The sequence below is a fragment of the Sus scrofa genome, chromosome 4, assembly GCF_054392235.1.
Source record: "Sus scrofa isolate SSC_HxYL_T2T_F1_AM1 chromosome 4, Sscrofa_HxYL_maternal_Yorkshire_Landrace_v2.0, whole genome shotgun sequence".
NCBI lineage: Eukaryota > Metazoa > Chordata > Mammalia > Artiodactyla > Suidae > Sus > Sus scrofa.
Window position 1 is genome coordinate 111,846,394 of NC_139386.1, and position 18,355 is coordinate 111,864,748.

Consider the following 18,355-nt stretch of genomic DNA (forward strand, 5'->3'; position numbering starts at 1 on the left):
ATTTGGGCTTAACCCCAGGTCTGCTCAAATGATCAGGTATGATAGCCCTAGATGCATGTGGTTTTTTGTTTGTTTGTTTGTTTTTTTGCTTTTTAGGGCCACACCCATGGCATATGAAAGTTCTCAGGCTAGAGGTCGAATTAGAGCTAAAGCTGCCAGCCTATACCTCAGCCACAGATACATCAGATCTGAGCCATGTCTGCGACCCACACCGCAGCTCACGGCAATGCCAGATCCTTAACCCACTGAGGGAGGCCAGGGATCGAACCCGCAACCTCATGGTTCCTAGTCAGATTCGTTTCTGCTGCACCATGGTGGGAACTCTGACACATATAGTTTCAAGAAGCTTTGCAGGTAACTCTGCTGTTAATCACCACTTTAATGGAGTAACTTGGGGAAATCTTCCAGTAGCTTCCACTGAAACATTAAACTCCAAGTTGGATTAGAGACCCCAAAACTGAGGACGCCTTATTGTGTAAGCAGCACAGGCTATGAGAGTCCAGATTCTCCTTTTGTGTAGTAGAATTTTATTCCTGTTTGTTGTAGAGACTGTAGTGGGAGGAGGGGAATCAATAAATGCCAGTTGAAGTGAATAAAATGTTGCACCTTTTCTGCTGACACTGGGGAAAAGCAACTGCCTACTCTCACCTGTGTTTGGAGCAGCCAAATGTTGAGCACCTGTTTTTACCCCTGTACTCCCTAGGGGAAGCAGGCGCTTATTTGGCTGCTCGGCGTCCATGGGGAAAGAATCCCCAATGCTCCTTATGTGTTGGAAGACTTTGTAGAGAACGTGAAATCGGAGGCGTTCCCAGCTGTCAAGATGGAGCTGCTCACTGCTCTGCTGCGCCTTTTCCTCTCACGGCCCGCCGAGTGCCAGGACATGCTGGGGCGTTTGTTATATTATTGCATAGGTAAGCTCTTCGGAAGGAAATAGTACTTGCCATGACCAGTCATAAAGGTTCTCACAGCTTTCACTGTTCAGTGAGCTGTGTCTGGGACCCCAGAAGGAAATGTCAGCATCTTCTAGGGATTCCTCCATCCTTCACTTTCTTTTTTTTTCTGCTACTTTGGTTGGCCCAGGGGTAGATAGAGGGCTTTTATTTTTATTTTTATTTATTTATTTATTTATTTTGTCTTTTTGCCTTTTCTAGGGCCGCTCCCAAGGCATATGGAGGTTTCCAGGCTAGGGGTCGAATTGGAGCTGTAGCCGCTGGCCTATGCCACAGCCACAGCCACAGGGGATCTGAGCCGCGTCTGCGACCTACATCATAGCCCACGGCAATGCCGGATCCTTAACCCACTGAGCAAGGGCAGGGATCGAACCTGAAACCTAATGGTTCCTAGTCGGATTCGTTAACCACTGAACTACAACGGGAACTCCAAGGGCCTTTATTTTTAATTAACTTAGTCTGTTGTCTCACCTCAGAGGAAGAGAAGGACATGGCAGTACGGGACCGAGGTCTCTTCTATTATCGTCTCCTCTTATCTGGCATTGATGAAGTGAAGCGGATCCTATGTAGCCCTAAGTCTGACCCTTCTCTCGGACTCTTGGAGGATCAGGCAGAAAGACCTGTGAACAGCTGGGCCTCAGACTTCAACACACTGGTGCCAGTATATGGCAAAGCCCGCTGGGCAACCATCTCTAAATGCCACGGGGTAGAACGTCATGGCCCAGAGCTTCCTAACGCCACATCCTTTGCTACAGCAGGTAAAAACAGTCCTTACTTTCTATCTTGTCATTAAAAATCTTTATCTTTTGTAATGACTGATAGAGAGTGGGGTACCTAGCTAAACCTCAGATTGTTCTCGGAATCTGAAGTCTTTGTGAACAAGAAAGAAGTTGGCCATTGGCTTTATGCCATTTCTCCAAAGATAGAAGACACGTGGAGTACTTTTGGAAATCTAGATTAAAAAATGTTGGAGTTCCCCAGTGCCCTAGCGGGTTAAGGCTCTGGCTAGGTCACTGCTGTGACGCAGGTTTAATCCCTGGCCTGGGAACCTCCGCATGCCGCAGACGTGGCCAAAACAAAACAAAACAAATGTGGTTCCCCCAGGTTAAGAGCATGTCTTACACGAGCCGTCTGACTCTTTTAGGACCCCTGATTCCGGAAGAGAACAAGGAGAGCGGGCAAGAACTCCCTGATTCCGGAGCCCTCACGCTAGTCCCCAATCACCAGCTCACTGCCGAGTGTTTTGAGAAAACATGGCTGAGCCTCCAGGTTGCCCATCAGCAGGTGCTCCCGTGGCAGGGCGTGGTCCATCCCGACACCCTCCAGATGGCCCTGCAAGTCGTGAACATCCAGACCATCGCCATGAGCAGGGCTGGGGCGCAGCCGTGGAAAGCCTACCTCAGTGCTCGGGATGACCGAGGCTGTCTGTTCCTCACAGAGCTGCTGTGGGAGCCTGAGACCTTGCAGATCTCTGTGAAACAAAACGAGCCGAGGACGGAGGCACTGAACAGTTTTGTTTCTGTGTTAGCAACTGTGATTGGCACGATTGGAGACTTAAAATCCTAACAGCTTCTTCCCTGTCCTGATGAAATGAGTAGCTGTCAGAGTTCCTTGGTTTTTCTTGTTATAGCTGCTTGTAAGTCCAGGTAATATCAAAAACGCCAAGGCGAGTGGGAATCTGGGGAGTAGGATTCTTAGGTTTTTGTCCAAAGGCCGTTGACCTATTCTCATAGCTGTTGGCGGGTGGCTCCATTTTTCCAGGTGATGTTGTAAAGGTTAAGGTTGTTGGTAAGGGGGTGGGAACATCCCACACTGAGGGATGTGTGGAAGATTCCTAAGAGGGATGGAAAAAAAGAATTTGGATTCTTTCCTAATCAGTTCAGGGGACAGTTTTACTAATTAAAGAGACCTGGAAACTGATGGAGTTGTTATTTGCAGAGGCTGTCTTTCTTTCCGGGATTATTGCCGTAATCCGTACTGTTCTCATATTTCTAATCATGCTTCATAGGCCAGAGTTCAGAGTCCTTGGCTGGCATGTAAAGAACCTCTTGGTGCCATGTCTCAGCACTCTCCAAGACACCCTCTGTTTTGGCAAGAGCAAACCACTTGCGGTTCCCTCAATACACGAGGCTCTCTCTTGCCTCTGCACTCTGGCACCTGCTTTTGTTTCTTGCCTGGAACATTTCCTCACCCTCACATCCTCTTTAACTAACACCTAGTCTGTCTCTCGGTGTTCAGCTCAGGCGCAGGCTCTTTCTGGGACCCTCACTGCCTTCATGAGGGTCTGGTTCAGGCTGTGAAAGCGGTCAGCACAGATGTCTAGCCGTCCTATTGTGATTGTTGTTTGTTTGTTTTGTTTGTTTTGTCACTCTCACTTTTAATTTTATTTATTCCTGGCCATGTTTTATACATTGAGACAACTTCTGGCAAAAACAGATGTAATAAAATGATGGCAAAGTGTAAATAACCAGAGAATTCGGCATAGGAAAAATAAAAATATCTGTTAAGACCAGCTGGGTTAGGGCATTTCCCATTGTGGCTCAGCAGAAACAAATCCGACTAGTATCCATGAGAATTCAATCCCTCGTCGCGCTCAGTGGGTTAAGGATCTGGCGTTGCTGTGAGCTGCGCTAAGGTTCCCATAGGTGGCTTGGATCCCGAGTCGCCGTAGCTGTGGTGTAGGCTGGCAGCTGTAGCTCTGATTGGACCCCTAGCCTGGCAACTTCCATATGCCACGGGTGTGACCCTCAAAACAAAAAACAAAAAACAAAAAACAAACAAACAAACAAAAAAGACCAGCTGAGTTTGGGATTGGAAAGTATACAAAATGTTCAGGCCAAAAGGGCCTGCATAGTTGGTACAGTTTAGCCTCAGATTTAGCTCTGTAAGTGATTTGGCATTCAGAATAAAGAGAAATACATAGTTGGCATCACAGAGGAAGAAACACTTCAATTCTAATTTCTTTTTTTTTTTTTTTTTTTTGTCTTTTTGCTATTTCTTTGGGCCGCTCCCGCGGCATATGGAGGTTCCCAGGCTAGGGGTCTCATCGGAGCTGTACCACTGGCCTACGCCAGAGCCACAGCAACGCGGGATCCAAGCCACGTCTGCAAACCTACACCACAGCTCACGGCAACGCCAGATCATTAACCCACTGAGCAAGGGCAGGGACCGAACCCGCAACCTCATGGTTCCTAGTCGGATTTGTTAACCACTGCGCCATGACGGGAACTCCCTCAATTCTAATTTCTAAGAGAAATTCACACGTAGTTTCGCATAGATGGCACTGAGGGATGTGTGGAAGATTCCTAAGAGTGATGGAAAAAAAGAATATATATATATATGTATATATATATGAATATGTGTGTGTGTGTGTGTGTATATATATGGCTGAGTTACTTTGCTCTACAGCAGAAATTGGCACAACATTGTAAGTGAACTATACTGTAATTTAAAAATAGATATGTAAAAGAAGATTCCCGTAGGGAGTTAGTAAAGGGTTTCCCAGGGCTTTCTTATGGTGTTCTTTAACGTAGGCAGAGAGCATAACTAATATGGAGCTTAGTGAGGGCATTTTTTCAAGGACTAAAGATAATAGGATCTAAATATCACCCAGCTTAATTCAAGAACTTCTACCAAGATACATAGGTGGACTGCATATCCCTCAAAGAGTGCTTCACCCATCATTTCTCCCGACTAGGGTTTTTTTTTTAAAGGTCTTTTTGTCTTTTTAGGGCTGTACTCTCGGCATGTGGAAGTTCCCAGGCTAGGGGTCCAATCGGAGCTGCAGCTGCCAGCCAATACCCCAGCCACAGCAACGCAGGATCCGAGCCACATCTGTGACCTACACCACAGCTCATGGCAACACCAGATCCTTAACCCACTGAGTGAGGCCAGGGATCAAACCCTCATCCTCATGGATGCTAGTCAGATTCGCTAACCACTGAGCCATGACGGGAACTCCCCAACTAGGCTTTTAAGAGGTGTAAATAACAGACAGTACTGAATTTTCTGGCAAGGGCCTGGGTTTTGTGATTGTCCACTGGACAGTTTCTAAGGACAGTGATTATCTTTCCTTCTATCGCTGTAGTGCCTACCACATAGTAATCTCTCAATATGCAGTGCTGAATGATTGGCTGTATGTAAGTAATTAGATTCTGATGATGTTTTGGGATTGGTGTTTGAATTGTGTTTTGCTGTAGCGTGTCGACTATACAAAAGATGATAGATGGATTTCTGTTTAGACTAGGGTTTCTCAAAAGTGGTACTATTGACATTTGGGGCTAGCTAATTCCTTGCTTGGGAGGTTTTCCTGTGCACTGTAGGATAATTATTAGCAGTACCCTGCTCTATATCATGAGATGCCAATGGAACCCCCAGTTGTGACAACTAAAAATGTCATCAGACATTGCCAAAGGTACCATGGGGGGTAAAGTTGCCCCCATTTGAGAAAGACTGATCTAGACCATGGATCCCCAGGGACTGGAAGTAGGGCGATCAGAACAGCTTCAGAATTGCTTTCCATATTTTGACTTGTTCAGTTAAACTGTGAATGTTTAATTAGGTACTAAAAGAAATGAAAGTGTTAAGTGCTGCCAATTTAAAGTGTTACAAGGGGAGCTTCCACTGTAGCGGCAGCGTCTTGGGAGCACTGGGACTGGGATTTGATTCCCAGCCCAGCACAGTGAGTTAAGGATCTGGCATTGCTGCAGCTTTAGCTTAGTTTAAGGTTAAGGCTCGAATCTGATCCCTGGCCTGGGAGCTCCACCTGCTGCTGGGCAGCCAAGAAATAAAGAAAAGAAAAAAAAAGTGTTACAGGGAACAGGATTTAAGTGGTAGAAATTGAATAAATTGATTAACTTTTTAAAAATTAAAGACTATAATTGAAATGCTGACCTAGGGAGTTCAAGTCGTGGCACAGCGGAAACAATCTGATTAGGAACCATGAGGTTGCAGTTTCCATCCCTGGCCTCGCTCAGTGGATTGAGGATCCGGCATTGCTGTGAGCTGTAGTGTAGGTCACAGACGTGGCTCAGATCTGATGTGGCTGTGGTGTGAGGTAGGCCGGCAGCTGTATCTCCAATTCAACCCCTAGCCTGGGATCCTCCATGTGCCATAGGTGTGGTACTAAAAAGAAAAAAAAAAGCTGACCTAAGGAAAATTAGGTATGGCTCAGCAGTCGGATGTTACTAGAGTGATCCCAACTATTGGAACTTTTAGACAATTAAGTCCCATTTTAGCTGCTTTTCTGTAATGTAAGGGGCAGAGCAAAGTATGAAACTGTTGCTTTTGAGAAGTGTAATTTTAAAATGATCTCAATGAAGAACTGATTTCTTTTAACTATAAAAATGACTAAGGCTTATAAAATACCATGAAGGTATACCATGAAATTAATTATTTAATATTCCTTCTTTCTAGGAGCTCTCTCTAGCTTCTGCAAATGTATGGTTTAGTGATATAAGTAGACGCTTATCTGTAAAATCCGTAAGAATAGTTGATGCTGTGCTTTTAGAAAAATGGCTTTCTAATATCTGTCTTAGTAAGTGATATGTAACATGTAATGAATGTCCACCAATGACAGTGGTGCTTTGGAACATTGCAGAAGCAATCATTTTCATAGTTCCTGACGATAATTTTACTGCTGTGGACCAGTGACTGTTTGATGCCTCCATTCCCTCTTTTTTTTTTTTTTATTTTGGCCTCTTAGGGCCGCACCTGTGGCATATGGAGGTTCTCAGCCTCGGGGTCCAGTCGGAGCTACAGTTGCCAGCCAACATCACAGCCACAGCAATAAAGGATCCTTAATCCACTGAGTGAGACCAGGGATCAAACCCAGAACCTCATGGTTCCTCTTCAGATTCATTTCCTCTGTGCCATGACAGGAACTCCCTCTTCCTCTTTTTTGAATGTCCTTTTCTCACATACTGGGTATTTAGGAGGCAAAAAACTTATTTTCCTAGTTGCAGGTCTTCACATTGATTCTCGTTCACATTCAGACTGGGTGCACATGACAAGATCTTGGATTTTGAGCCAGTGATATAAAAAGATAAGGCTTCGGGAAAGGGATAGAAATTGTTATGGCCAGAGCAGCAAGAGAAGCAAATGATAGTGATAAAAAATGCCAGCCTCATTTTTCAGTGGTGAAATCAGGATACAATATTTGCACTGCAAGAATAAAGGATACGTGGACTAAGGGGGAAGGGAATTGATGGCTGGGAGACTGATCCATTGCAGATTCAGAGAGAAATAAAAGGAGGAGAAAATTTTATCCCACATTGCTCAAGGAAGTTATACTCTCTTTTCTATGGTCTTACAACCTTGATTATACTAGATAATGCAAAGAATAGATAAGATAGGGAGTTCCTGTCATGGCTCAGCAATTAGCAACCTGACATCCATGAGGATGTGAGTTGGATCCCTGGCCTAGCTCAGTGGGTCAAGGATCTGGTGTTGCTGTGAGCTGTGGTGTAAGTCGCAGACAGGGCTGGGATCCTGAATTGCTATGGCTGTGGCTGTGGCAAAGGCTGGCAGCTGTAGCTCCAATTGGACCCCTAGCCTGGGAACCTCAATGTAGAGTGCAGCCCTAAAAGGCAAAAAGACAAAAAAAAAAAAAAAGATAAGATAAGATAATGCAAAGATTAAATTCCCATAAGCATATCAATAAACCTTTGTGGGAAAAGGTTTATTATTTATGGTAAGACACACTTGGTTTTAAGTTTCTCTTCTGCCACTTACCTTGAGCAAGCTACTTAACACCATTTGGAGAGTATCTTATAAGCTTTTTTTGTTTTGTATATTATTTTGGAAGTATGTTGTAAATGCATTTATAGGAATCCTTAAATTGTCAATAGCCAGCTCCAGTGTGAAAGGAGGTTGGCCTCAGAGATAAGGGATCTTCTGACAAAAGTCTGAAGGCTACTTAGCAGAAACTGAAGTTTTGAAGTTCCTGTCATAGCTCAGTGGTTAGTGAATCCGAATAGGAACCATGAGGTTGCAGGTTCGATCCCTGGCCTTGCCCAGTGGGTTAAGGATCTGGCGTTGCCGTGAACTGTGGTGTAGCTTACAGATGCAGCTTGGATCTCGCGTTGCTGTGGCTCTGGCATAGGCCAGTAGCTATGGCTCCAATTTGACCCCTAGCCTGGGAACCTCCATATGCCGTGGGAGCAGCTCAAGAAATGACAAAAAGCCAAAAAAGAAAAGAAACTGAAGTTTTAGCCCTAATGATAAATAATGACACACAAAAAAAGGCCTTTAGTGGAGTTCCCATTCTGGCACAGCGGAAACAAATCCACCTAGGAACCATGAGGTGCACAGCGGAAACAAATCTAACTAGGAACCATGAGGTTGCCAGTTCGATCCCTGGCCTTGCTCGGTGGGTTAAGGATCCAGGGTTGCCATGAACTGTGGTGTTAAGTTGCCGACATGGTTCAGATCCCACGTTGCTGTTGCTGTTGTTGCAGCTGTAGCTCCGATTAGACCCCTAGCCTGGGAACTTCCATATTCCGCACCTGCAGCCCTAAAAAACAAAAAGGAAAAAAGAAAATATCCTGGAAGGGCTGATATGTTTGAATGCTGCTCCTCAGATGCTAACCCAAAATCTAGGTGTAGCTAATTAAGAAGGCAACTGCTAAGGCTAAGTGTCCAATCCTGAGAATCTGTAAAACAAGGATGGAGTTCAACCCTGTTAGGAAAATCTCAGTTAATCCCATTAGAGAATAAATCCCAGATCCCTTTCCTCCTGGTCATTAGGCCTTGGGCTAAAAGGAGTGTCTTAGATACTGCTGGGTCATTCCACAAAACCTTATCTTATTTAATCCTCATTATTTCCCTATGAAATATTCTGTGTTATCTCCATTTACAACTCCTCAAAATGCCCAAAATTTTTATTCACCTTCTCATCTTGTACATATCCTCTTCCCTCCACCTGGAGTGGTCTTATTCCTACTCTTTGCCTCATGAAGCCCTACTTGTCCTAGAGCTCATCTCAGATGTTACTGCTCCGGGGAAGCCTTTCTTATTATACACTTTGTCATAATTCACTGTACCTCAATAAACACAAGAAATTATGTGATTAGTCACTTCATGTATCATTCATGCTGAAGTGTGAACTCCATGAGGATGGGAATTATAATCTATGTCACTTTTCCAGGTTATTTATAGTGCCCAGTATGTGTAGTTCCTTAGACAAGGGCACTCAGTAAATACTCAGTGTGTGGTTATGGCAAATGAATGCCAGTCAGGAGTCGAATGCTTGTGTAATATAACTTCAAACATTTCCTTTAGATTACACCATTCCCAGAACCCAACAGGAAGTTTCTTAGTGAAATTACCCAAGAGGCCCTTCCTCAACTCTATTTCAGTTCTAGGTTGGCTATCTAACTTTTAAGGTTATTCATTAACCTTAGGTCTGGCTTGGGCGTGGCTCTGAGATAAAGAGCTGAAAGGCTTCAGCAAAACCTCCCCACTTAAGTGTGGGTGAGCTCTTCAGAGAAGGCCCACATTTCTGAGCAACTCTTTGGAAGACAGGTGTAGGATGGGCTCCATGTCCCATTAAGAAGCTTTGCAAGAGGTAGACACATCTGGTTTACCAGTGTTTTGGACTTGCTGCTGAGCTGAAAACTGCTTTGTTTTGTGGAAAAGGAAAACTCGGCTGCAAACATCGAAAATGAAACCCCCCCGAACTTTTGAGGAGCAAACGGAATGTATTGTGGATTCTCTCCTCACAGACTTCTTAGGCCCCTCTTGCCAGGTTGCTAACCGGAGCCTACGTGGTGTAGATGAAACAGATTCAGGTAAGGCTTTTGGCCTGAGGTGGTAAATGCTAGTCAATTAGAGAAACTGAATATGCTTTCTTAAGTTTTCTGGGGATTTAAAAAAATTGTTTAGGGCTGTGCTGGTGACACATGGAGGTTCCCAGGCTAGGGGTTGAATTGGAGCTGAAGCCGCTGGCCTACACCACAGCCACAGCAACTCGGGATCTGAGCTGCGTCTACAACCTACACCACAGCTCACGGCAACTGGGGATCCTTAACCACTGAGCGAGGCTCGGGATCAAAACTGCCACCTCATGGATGCCAGTCAGATTCATTTCCACTGAGCCACAACAGGAACTCCATTTTCTTAAGTTTTTTAAGTTTTAAAAGGTAAACTCTAAGCTTTTAGCAATGTCTGAAGGGAAAGTAATTCTCATTGAAGGGAGATTTTCTGTCTGTTGGTATTGATGGAATATTGAAGATTTTCTTAAGAGGGAACAATGCCAAAATTGTTTAGAAGTCCAATGCCCAGATTCCTAGAACTTGCCATCCCTTCAAGCACTGTGACAAATGTTTTCCTTCTGTTTTAGGAGAAGCTTGCTCTTTTGATGTGGCCATCATTGCTGGTCGCCTTCGGATGTTGGGTGACAAGTTCAATGGAGAATTGGAAGCTTCTGCCAAAAGCATCATTGCAGAAACCATTCAGGGACAGGTCAGATTTCCACTACCTTCTATTGTTTGCTGCTTTTTAAATTTCAAGCATTATTCCTATATGAATGTGACTAGAAATGTTCTAGGAAAGATTTGGGGGGTTAACGCATTCAAGGAAAGGCAGCAGGAATTCTTCAGTTGCCAGTTCTGTAGGAGTAAAGGCCTAGGTGATATTGAGGTGGAGAGTTGTTTTTGTTTGTTTGTTTGTTTGTCTTTTTGCCATTTCTTGGGCTGCTCCTACAGCATATAGAGGTTCCCAGGCTAGGGGTCGAATTGGAGCTGTAGCCACTGGCCTATGCCAGAGCCACAGCAAAGAGAGATCTGAGCCGCATCTGCAACCCACACCACAGCCCACGGCAACGCCGGATCCTCAACCCACTGAGCAAGGCTAGGGATCAAACCTGCAACGTCATGTCTCCCAGTCGAATTCGTTAACCACTGAGCCACAACGGGAACTCCGAGGTGGAGAGTTTGTAGCATAGGCTGATGAACCTCAGATTATTTCGTATTTTTCATCAGAGCTGTGCTTAATGGCATAGAACATATATTTAGCACTTTATTCTTTTTTGGTCTTTTTAGGGCCACACCCGTGGCATACGGAAGTTTCCAGTCTAGGGGTCAAATCAGAGCTGTAGCTGCCAGCCTATACCACAACCACAGCAACGCTGGATCCTTAACCCACTGGGTGAGGCAGCTAGGGATCAAACCCAAATTCTCATGGATGTTAGTTACCGCTAAGCCTCAATGAGAACTCCCTAGCACTTTATTCTTGGTAAAACATTTTATTCTTTTATGCACCTGTTTTAATATTTATTTTGCTGGTAGTGGTTGTCTTTTTTTCCTCAAGGTCCAGCAATAACATTATATACAGGAAGAATAGGAAGTTGACAAGTCTGATGAAATTAAGGATAAATATTTACAGCAGTTCACTAGGGTGTATCTGGCTTTTCTTCAGAGTCCTGGTTCCTGGACTCTGTATTGGGTATAAATATTGATAGACAATGCTCTAGAAGATGTTGCTGATTAATATCAATCATGACAGCTCAGGAGTTCCCATTGTGGCTCAGCAGGTTAAGAACCCAACTAGTATCTATGAAGATGCAGATTCAGTCATTGGCCTCGCTCAGTGGGTTAAGGATCTGGCATTGCTGTGAGCTGTGGTGTAGGTCACAGATGAGGCTCAGATCTGGCGTTACTGTAGCTGTGGCATAGGCAGGCAGCTGCAGCTCCATTTTGTTTTTTTTTGTTTTGTTTTGTTTTGTTATTTATTTATTTGTTTATTTATTTATTTATTATTTTTTATTTTTTTGTCTTTTTCTTTTTTTTTTTTTTTTTTTTTTTTTTTGCTATTTCTTTGGGCCACTTCCGTGGCATGTGGAGGTTCCCAGGCTAGGGGTCTAATCGGAGCTGTAGCCACCGGCCTACGCCAGAGCCACAGCAACGCAGGATCCAAGCCGCGTCTGCAACCTACACCACAGCTCACGGCAACGCCGGATCGTCAACCCACTGAGCAAGGGCAGGGACCGAACCCGCAACCTCATGGTTCCTAGTCGGATTCGTTAACCACTGCGCCACGACGGGAACTCCTGCAGCTCCATTTTGACCCCTCGCCTGGGAACTTCCATATGAGGCCCTAAAAAGAAAAAAAAAATGACAGCTCATATTAACTTATCACTTACCATGTACCAGTCAGTATTCTAAATGCTTTACACTTATTATCTCATTTAATCCTTACACCCCTCTATGAGGTATTAGAGAAGCTATTATCCAAAATAAAAATAAAAATAAGGAAAAAAAAGAAGCTATTATCCTTAGCACGACCTCTTCTCGTTTGCATATAACACCGTGTGAGCAAACATCTATCCTGTTTTGTTCAAAGCTGTATTCACACAACCTAGAACAAAACTTGATATACAGGAGGCCCGCAATAAGTATTTTGACCCAATAAGTGTTTTGACCCACTGATTGAGGACAGGGATCGAACCCGCAACCTCATGGTTCCTAGTCAAATTCGTTAACCACTGAGCCACGATGGAAGCTCCTGGGCCAGTTATTTTTAGACTGTCCATTTGGGTTTGTTTGATGTTTCCTCTTGAAGAGATACAAGAGATGTCCCTTTGGTAGGAATATGTTGCCAAGTCCATCTCACTGCATCCCATCAAGTGGCACAGATTTCCCTTTGTGGGACTGGTGGAATTTTAATCACTTAAGATGGTATCTGCAAGGCTTCTTCACTGTCAAGTTAATCCTTTCCCCTTACTTAGTGTTTGTAGGGAGGTACTCTGAAGCCATTAGATGTCCCTTATCTCCATTTGAATCTCTTCATTGATTTACTTTTTTACCAGCATGGACTCATGAATTCCTACTTCATTTAGTGGGTTGCAATTTGTTCCTATTGTTGTTTATTTGTTTTTGTTTGTGTTTTGCTTTTTAGGGTCACACCTGTGGCAAATGGAAGTTCCTAGGCTAGGGGTTGAATTGGAGCTGCAGCTGCCAGCCCACACCACAGCCATAGCAACGCCAGATCCGAGCCTTGTCTGCAACCTATGCCACAGTTCACAGCAATGCTGGATCCCCAACCCACTGAGCAAGGCCAGGGATCAAACCCGCATCCTCAAGGATACAATTTGGATTCGTTTCCTCTGTGCCACAATGGGAACTCCATCGTTATTCATTTGTATGCTCAAATTGCCCTATCTCTGCCAGCAGGAGTCCTCGCAATCTGGGCAGTGTTTTTTTTGCATGTCACTATCATTCTCTGAGTACTTTAATTCCTTCCTTCCTTCCTTCCTTCCTTCCTTCTTTCTTTCTTTCTTTCTTTCTTTCTTTCTTTCTTTCTTTCTTTCTTTCTTTCTTTCTTTCTCTTTCCTTCCTTCTTTCCTTCCTTCCTTCCTTCCTTCCTTCTTTCTTTCTTTCTTTCTTTCTTCCTTCATTCCTTGCTTGCTTACTGCACCTGCACCATTTGGAAGTTCCAGGGCCAGGGATCGAATTTGCACCACATTAGCAATCTGAGCCACAGCAGTGACAATGCCAGATCCTCAACCCACTGCACTGCCAGGGAGCTCCACTTCCTTAATTTCTGACAGAAATCTTGAATTTTCCAAACCTCAGCCTGAAATTAGCCATTCCCTAAGGAGCTCTGGTTCCTTTTTTTTTTTTTTTTTTTTTTTGGTCTTTTCTAGGGCCGCACTTGTGGCATATGGAGGTTCCCAGGCCAGGGGTCTAATCAGAGCTGTAGTTGCTGGCCTACATCACAGCCACAGCAATGCCAGATGTGAGCCGCGTCTGCGACCTACACCACAGCTCACGCCAACGCCAGATCCTTAACCCACTGAGCGAGGCCAGGGATCGAACCCGCAACCTCATGGTTCCCAGTCGGATTCGTTAACCACTGAGCCACGACGGGAACGCCTCTGGTTTCTTTTAATGCAGAACAATATTTAGAAACCAGAATCTAGTACTTTCCACATGATGCCCTTCCAGCTCATTTGGGTTGACACCCTGCTCTGACCACCACGGGCCCCCCTAGACTACACTACGGTGGATTTTGCTTGGCCTCACCTAATGGCTTTTGGACCAAAATGTTGGGAAAGGAAAGAAGAAAAGGTAAGCTGTTTTATCACTTTAGAGTTTCCCAGACTTTGGTCATTCAAGCCATACCTTCGCACTTTGACCACCTACACTGTCATATACTTACTCTTTTGAATCCTTTTGTTTTTCTTTTAATCATTTCATCCATCCTGAGCAATAATATCTGAAATCATGGGTTTGATGGGCTACTTATGTTTTCTTCTAATACCCATTATAATAAATTTTTTATTTGTTTTATCTTTTTTGTCTTTGCAGGGCCGCACTTGTGGCATATGGAGGTTCCCAGGCCAGGGGTCCAAACAGAGCTGTTGCTGCCGGCCTACACCAGAGCCAGAGCAAGGCCAGATCTGACCTACACTGCAGCTCACGGCAACACCAGATCCTTAACCCACTGAGCGAGGCCAGGGATCAAACCCGCAACCTCATGGTTCCTAGTCGGATTCTTTTCCACTATGCCATGACAGGAACTCCCTACAATAAATTTAAAATATTAAAACAAGGAAAGTTTATCTGTCTGCTCCTTAAGATGCCCTCAGATGCAACAAACGTACACCTGCCACTCTTTGAGAGATACATGCATTACCGGACTCCTACCCCTACAGGCTCCTGTCTTTTTTTAATCATACTCTGCTAATATATTCTGTGTTTTTCCCCAGGCAGAAGCTGTATTTCAGGACATAGTAAAGTCTCTCAGCAAGGCCTGGTGCGCTCAGGATTCTAACTTGGCTTACGAGAGAGCCCTTCTGGGAGTGTCAGTCAAGCTTCTTGAATATGTGGCCCACTTGGCTCCTGATGTAGCAAGACAGGTGGCCATGCCCATGAGAAATATGATCAATGGGAACAGTGCCATCCGAGAGTACATCCAGGGCCAGGGAGGTTGGGTAAGTATTTTGGGACCCCTGGCTTTGCTAGACATTTGCACTGTTTCTGGGTCTCCCAGTTGCGATTCTTTCTGTCAAGTGGAAACCACACAGGAAAACAGGCCTTCCAACTTTGCTGAAAATGCCAGGATTTTTCAAAGGGGAGCAGTCGGAAGCTCAGCCAGCAAGTCCTAGACCCCAGTGTCAGGCTGTCTAAAATGTTGACTGCCAACTCTGTCAAGTGACTTTCCACTTCCTGCCATGATCATCTGTGAATTATATTGATGGTGGGGTTCTAATCTCAGTCTGACTTCACTCTGCTCCCTAGTAAATTTCTGGATCTTCTTTCCCTAACATCGTTGGATGTGTGTTGAGGAAATTCAGAATCATCTTACCGTCATCTAACAAAGAACCATCAGTGACATCTGCTGTGGTGATGATGATAGGAGGCATTCTAGGCCCAGGTTTTAGTGATCATAGGACCATTTGCCCCTGTAGAGCTCTCCCCTTCGTCTCAGGATCGGAAGCCTTACAAAGGGCTGCATTCCCTGGAGGTATCTGCAGGTCATTCTGATTTCTTTAGGGAGGTCCTGATGGCCATCCCTTTAACCGTAGGTTGTTCGTTGTCCTTCCTAGGAAAATCTGGAGAGCTGAAGAAGAGGAGGAGCTGTTTCCTGGACTTCTTCTCTGACTGATCGGGTGATTGATTTCCAGCAGTTAAAACAGAGAAACAACGAAATCGAACACCACTTTCTCTTGGACAGAATTAAACTTAGCCAAATAATCTATTTTCTGCTGATCGTTAAGTTAGGAGCAGCTCCCAGAAGTCTACAGAGATTTCATACTTTCTGTTTTTTAGGTGATTTTTTTTCCCCCTGCATCTGTGGCATGTTTAAGTTCCAGGTCATGGGTCAAACGCACACCACAGCAGTGACCCAAGCTGCTCCCGTGACCATGCTGGATCCTTAACTCACCGAGCCACAAGGGAACTCCCATGATTTTATGTGAGTTTTAATGAAGTTTTGTTGAAGCAAAGACTTCCAGGTGCAAAGTGGTAACTTGTTAGTAGTGGAATTCCAGGCAACAGGACAGGCCTTTGCTGGAGGTGTTGCAGGGGGAAGGGAGCACATGGTAAACCAGCCCTTCAGACTTAGCCCTTTCCTTTGGTAAGGCTTGTCACTAATTTTGCAGTCTAAAGGATCTCAGGGAGATCTTCGGTTGGAAAATCTTGTTATTTTAAGTTGAGGATTTTCTTTTAAATTCATAACCTAAATTTCGTGTTAATTTCATCTGAGCCAAATTATTTTATGTATTTTCAAGGTTGGAAGCAAAAAAATAGGTTCATCTGCCTTTCTACTAAAGGCCAAAGAGAAGTAGGATAGGTACTGCATTTTTATTGCCTCAGGATGCGGGCAGTGCTGGCCCATTTCTAGGACTGTGGGGCCATCCCAGTGTAGATGAAGCCAGCTATATACCACAGAGTTTTTCAAAGTGTGGGTCACATACCACTTGTGGACCTTCTACATTGCTGATTTCCAGGCCCCTTCTATAGGGATTCTGATTCTGTAGTTGTGGGCTGGGGCCTAGGATCCTACGTATTAAATCTGATCCACAGCTGATTTTGATGTACGTATGAAATTTGAGTACCATCACTTGATCAGAGGTTGGAAAATTACAGTCCAAATCAGCCCACTGCTTTTTTTTTTTTTCCTGTAAAGAACATTTGATTGGAATGCAGCCACACTCACTTGTCTACATATTACCTATGGCTGTTTTAGCATTGCAGCGGCAGAGATGAGTAGTCATGGCAGACACCATACAGCCTGTCCTGTAAAGCTTAAAATATGTGCTATCTGGCTCTTTAAGTTTACAGACCCCTGCTCTAAAGCTAAATGAACATTTCTCCCCGAGTAATTTAAACTCTGTTGCAATCCCGATAATTCCTGCCAAACAGAATTGTATGTTACTCAGCTCTTTTTTTCAGAATTTAATCTGCATGTTTGTTAGTTCTCGCATAGTCCACACTTTCTCTAGGACCTTTGGCAAATCAGAGAGCTCTGTGACTCCTGAGTATTTGACGGTGGGCATACATTTCCCCGGCCCTGCCGCAAGTGATTGGAAGTAAAGCATGTGGTTTCTGTGGTCTGTGTATCCCATAATAGTTCTTAATAATTTCATAGACTAGTAGGCTGTCATCAAGTAGAGGCTCCTTCATCTCTAAGCCCCCAAACCAGACAACGTACCTCAACATCAAGAAGAAAACATTGCTCTATCTGTTTTTTAAGAGAGGTGTTAATGGCTTCGGCTAAAGTGCAGCAAAGCTAACCACATCCCCTCCCTTCAGCCACCCCGCCACTTGGCTCCCCTAGATGCACAGAAATAAAGATGTAGTTCTGCTAATACATTTTGACTTTTTCAAGTTATGCTATTTCCTCTATCCTTAGATAAATCACAATAGGTTATAATCCAGAAATGAGATTTCATGTTTCCCTTTAGTAGAAATTAGCTTTTTTGGGGGCTACCAATTTAAGACACTTGATGTACTCCTTTGTGTCCTTACATTACCATAAACTCAACCTGGTGAGTTTTGTGGTATTTGACCTCTTAGGTGGAATCACTATTTTCACTTTGACTGATGCTGTTCTATTCATGAAAATAAGATTCTTCGGTCTACGCATTTGAGCAAGTGCAAATGTTCTACAAGTGCAATAGAACAAGTGCACACCTCAGCAAGTGCAATGTAAATTGGACAATGTAGAGACAGAGCAGATTGGCGGTTACCGGGGCGGGGGTTGGGGGGCGGGGTGGGGACATAAGTGAAGGTGGTCAAAAGGTACAAACTTCCTATGAGCTGAGAAGTCCTGGGGCTCTACCCTACAGCATGGTGACTAGACTTAACAGTACTGTAATGTGTATTTGAAAGGTGCTAAGAGAGTTGATTTTTAAAGTTCTCCTCGCACACCCAAACTGTAGCTACGTGAGGTGATGGATATGCTAATTTATAGTAATCATTTTGATATATATATATATGCCAAATCTTTATGTTGTATGCCTTAAAACTTATACAAAGTTATATGCCAATTATATTGCAATAAAGCTAGAAAAAGATTGAACGATAAATGTTAGAGGCCAGCAGCCTCCTCTTTTCTTTTCCCTGTTAGCCGTACTTTTTTATCCTATATTGCCTGCAAAATGTCAGAATGTGAATGTGAATCAAGTTCCAAGTATATTGTCGTATTTTTTTTTTTTTTTCATCTTTTTGCCTTTTCTAGGGTCTCTCCCACGGCATACGGAGGTTCCCAGGCTAGGGGTCCAATCGGAGCTGCAGCCGCCAGCTTACGCCACAGCCACAGCAATGCGGGCTCATCTGCAACCTACACCACAGCTCACGGCAACACCAGATCCCTAACCCACTGAGCCAGGCCAGGGATGGAACCTGCAACCCCATGGTTCCTAGTCGGAGTCATTAACCACTGAGCCATGACGGGAACTC

At 44.2% G+C, this 18,355-nt stretch overlaps 2 protein-coding genes across 26 annotated transcripts in view; both read left to right on the forward strand.

Moving 5' to 3' along the window:
• AP4B1 (adaptor related protein complex 4 subunit beta 1) overlaps positions 1 to 2,870 on the forward strand; it is a 12,107-nt gene extending 9,237 nt beyond the window's left edge. For all 23 annotated transcript variants that reach the window (XR_014844481.1, XR_014844480.1, XM_085023591.1 and 20 more), the window contains 3 exons: positions 704 to 911; positions 1,427 to 1,708; positions 2,095 to 2,870. Coding sequence is in view for 21 of the 23 variants with exons in the window: in XM_085023591.1 (XP_084879717.1) it covers positions 704 to 911; positions 1,427 to 1,708; positions 2,095 to 2,516 (912 nt within the window). In the remaining 2 variants the exon portion in view is untranslated. The remainder of the gene's footprint in view (positions 1 to 703; positions 912 to 1,426; positions 1,709 to 2,094) is intronic.
• BCL2L15 (BCL2 like 15) lies at positions 2,457 to 17,982 on the forward strand. 3 transcript variants are annotated; one of them, XR_014844532.1, is made up of 6 exons: positions 2,457 to 2,596; positions 9,588 to 9,739; positions 10,291 to 10,412; positions 13,895 to 14,017; positions 14,659 to 14,883; positions 15,499 to 17,982. XR_014844532.1 is itself a non-coding variant. In XM_003125839.5 (5 exons), the coding sequence occupies exons 1-5, from the start codon at positions 2,541 to 2,543 to the stop codon at positions 15,514 to 15,516; spliced, it is 573 nt and encodes a 190-aa protein (XP_003125887.3). In that variant the 5' UTR covers positions 2,457 to 2,540; the 3' UTR covers positions 15,517 to 17,982. The 3 variants fall into 3 exon arrangements, 2 of the variants coding, with proteins under 2 accessions (XP_003125887.3, XP_084879803.1); XM_003125839.5 differs by lacking the exon at positions 13,895 to 14,017; XM_085023677.1 differs by lacking the exons at positions 9,588 to 9,739; positions 13,895 to 14,017 and having other exon boundaries at positions 2,564 to 2,596.
• The last annotated feature ends 373 nt before the right edge of the window (positions 17,983 to 18,355 follow it).

Coding starts and splice junctions, on each gene's coding strand:
- BCL2L15 (XM_003125839.5), top strand. CDS start 2,541: ATGAGTAGCTGTCAGAGTTCCTTGGTTTTTCTTGTTATAGCTGCTTGT. Junction 9,740..10,290: donor TGTAGATGAAACAGATTCAG/GTAAGGCTTTTG, acceptor CTTCTGTTTTAG/GAGAAGCTTGCTCTTTTGAT. Junction 10,413..14,658: donor CAGAAACCATTCAGGGACAG/GTCAGATTTCCA, acceptor GTTTTTCCCCAG/GCAGAAGCTGTATTTCAGGA.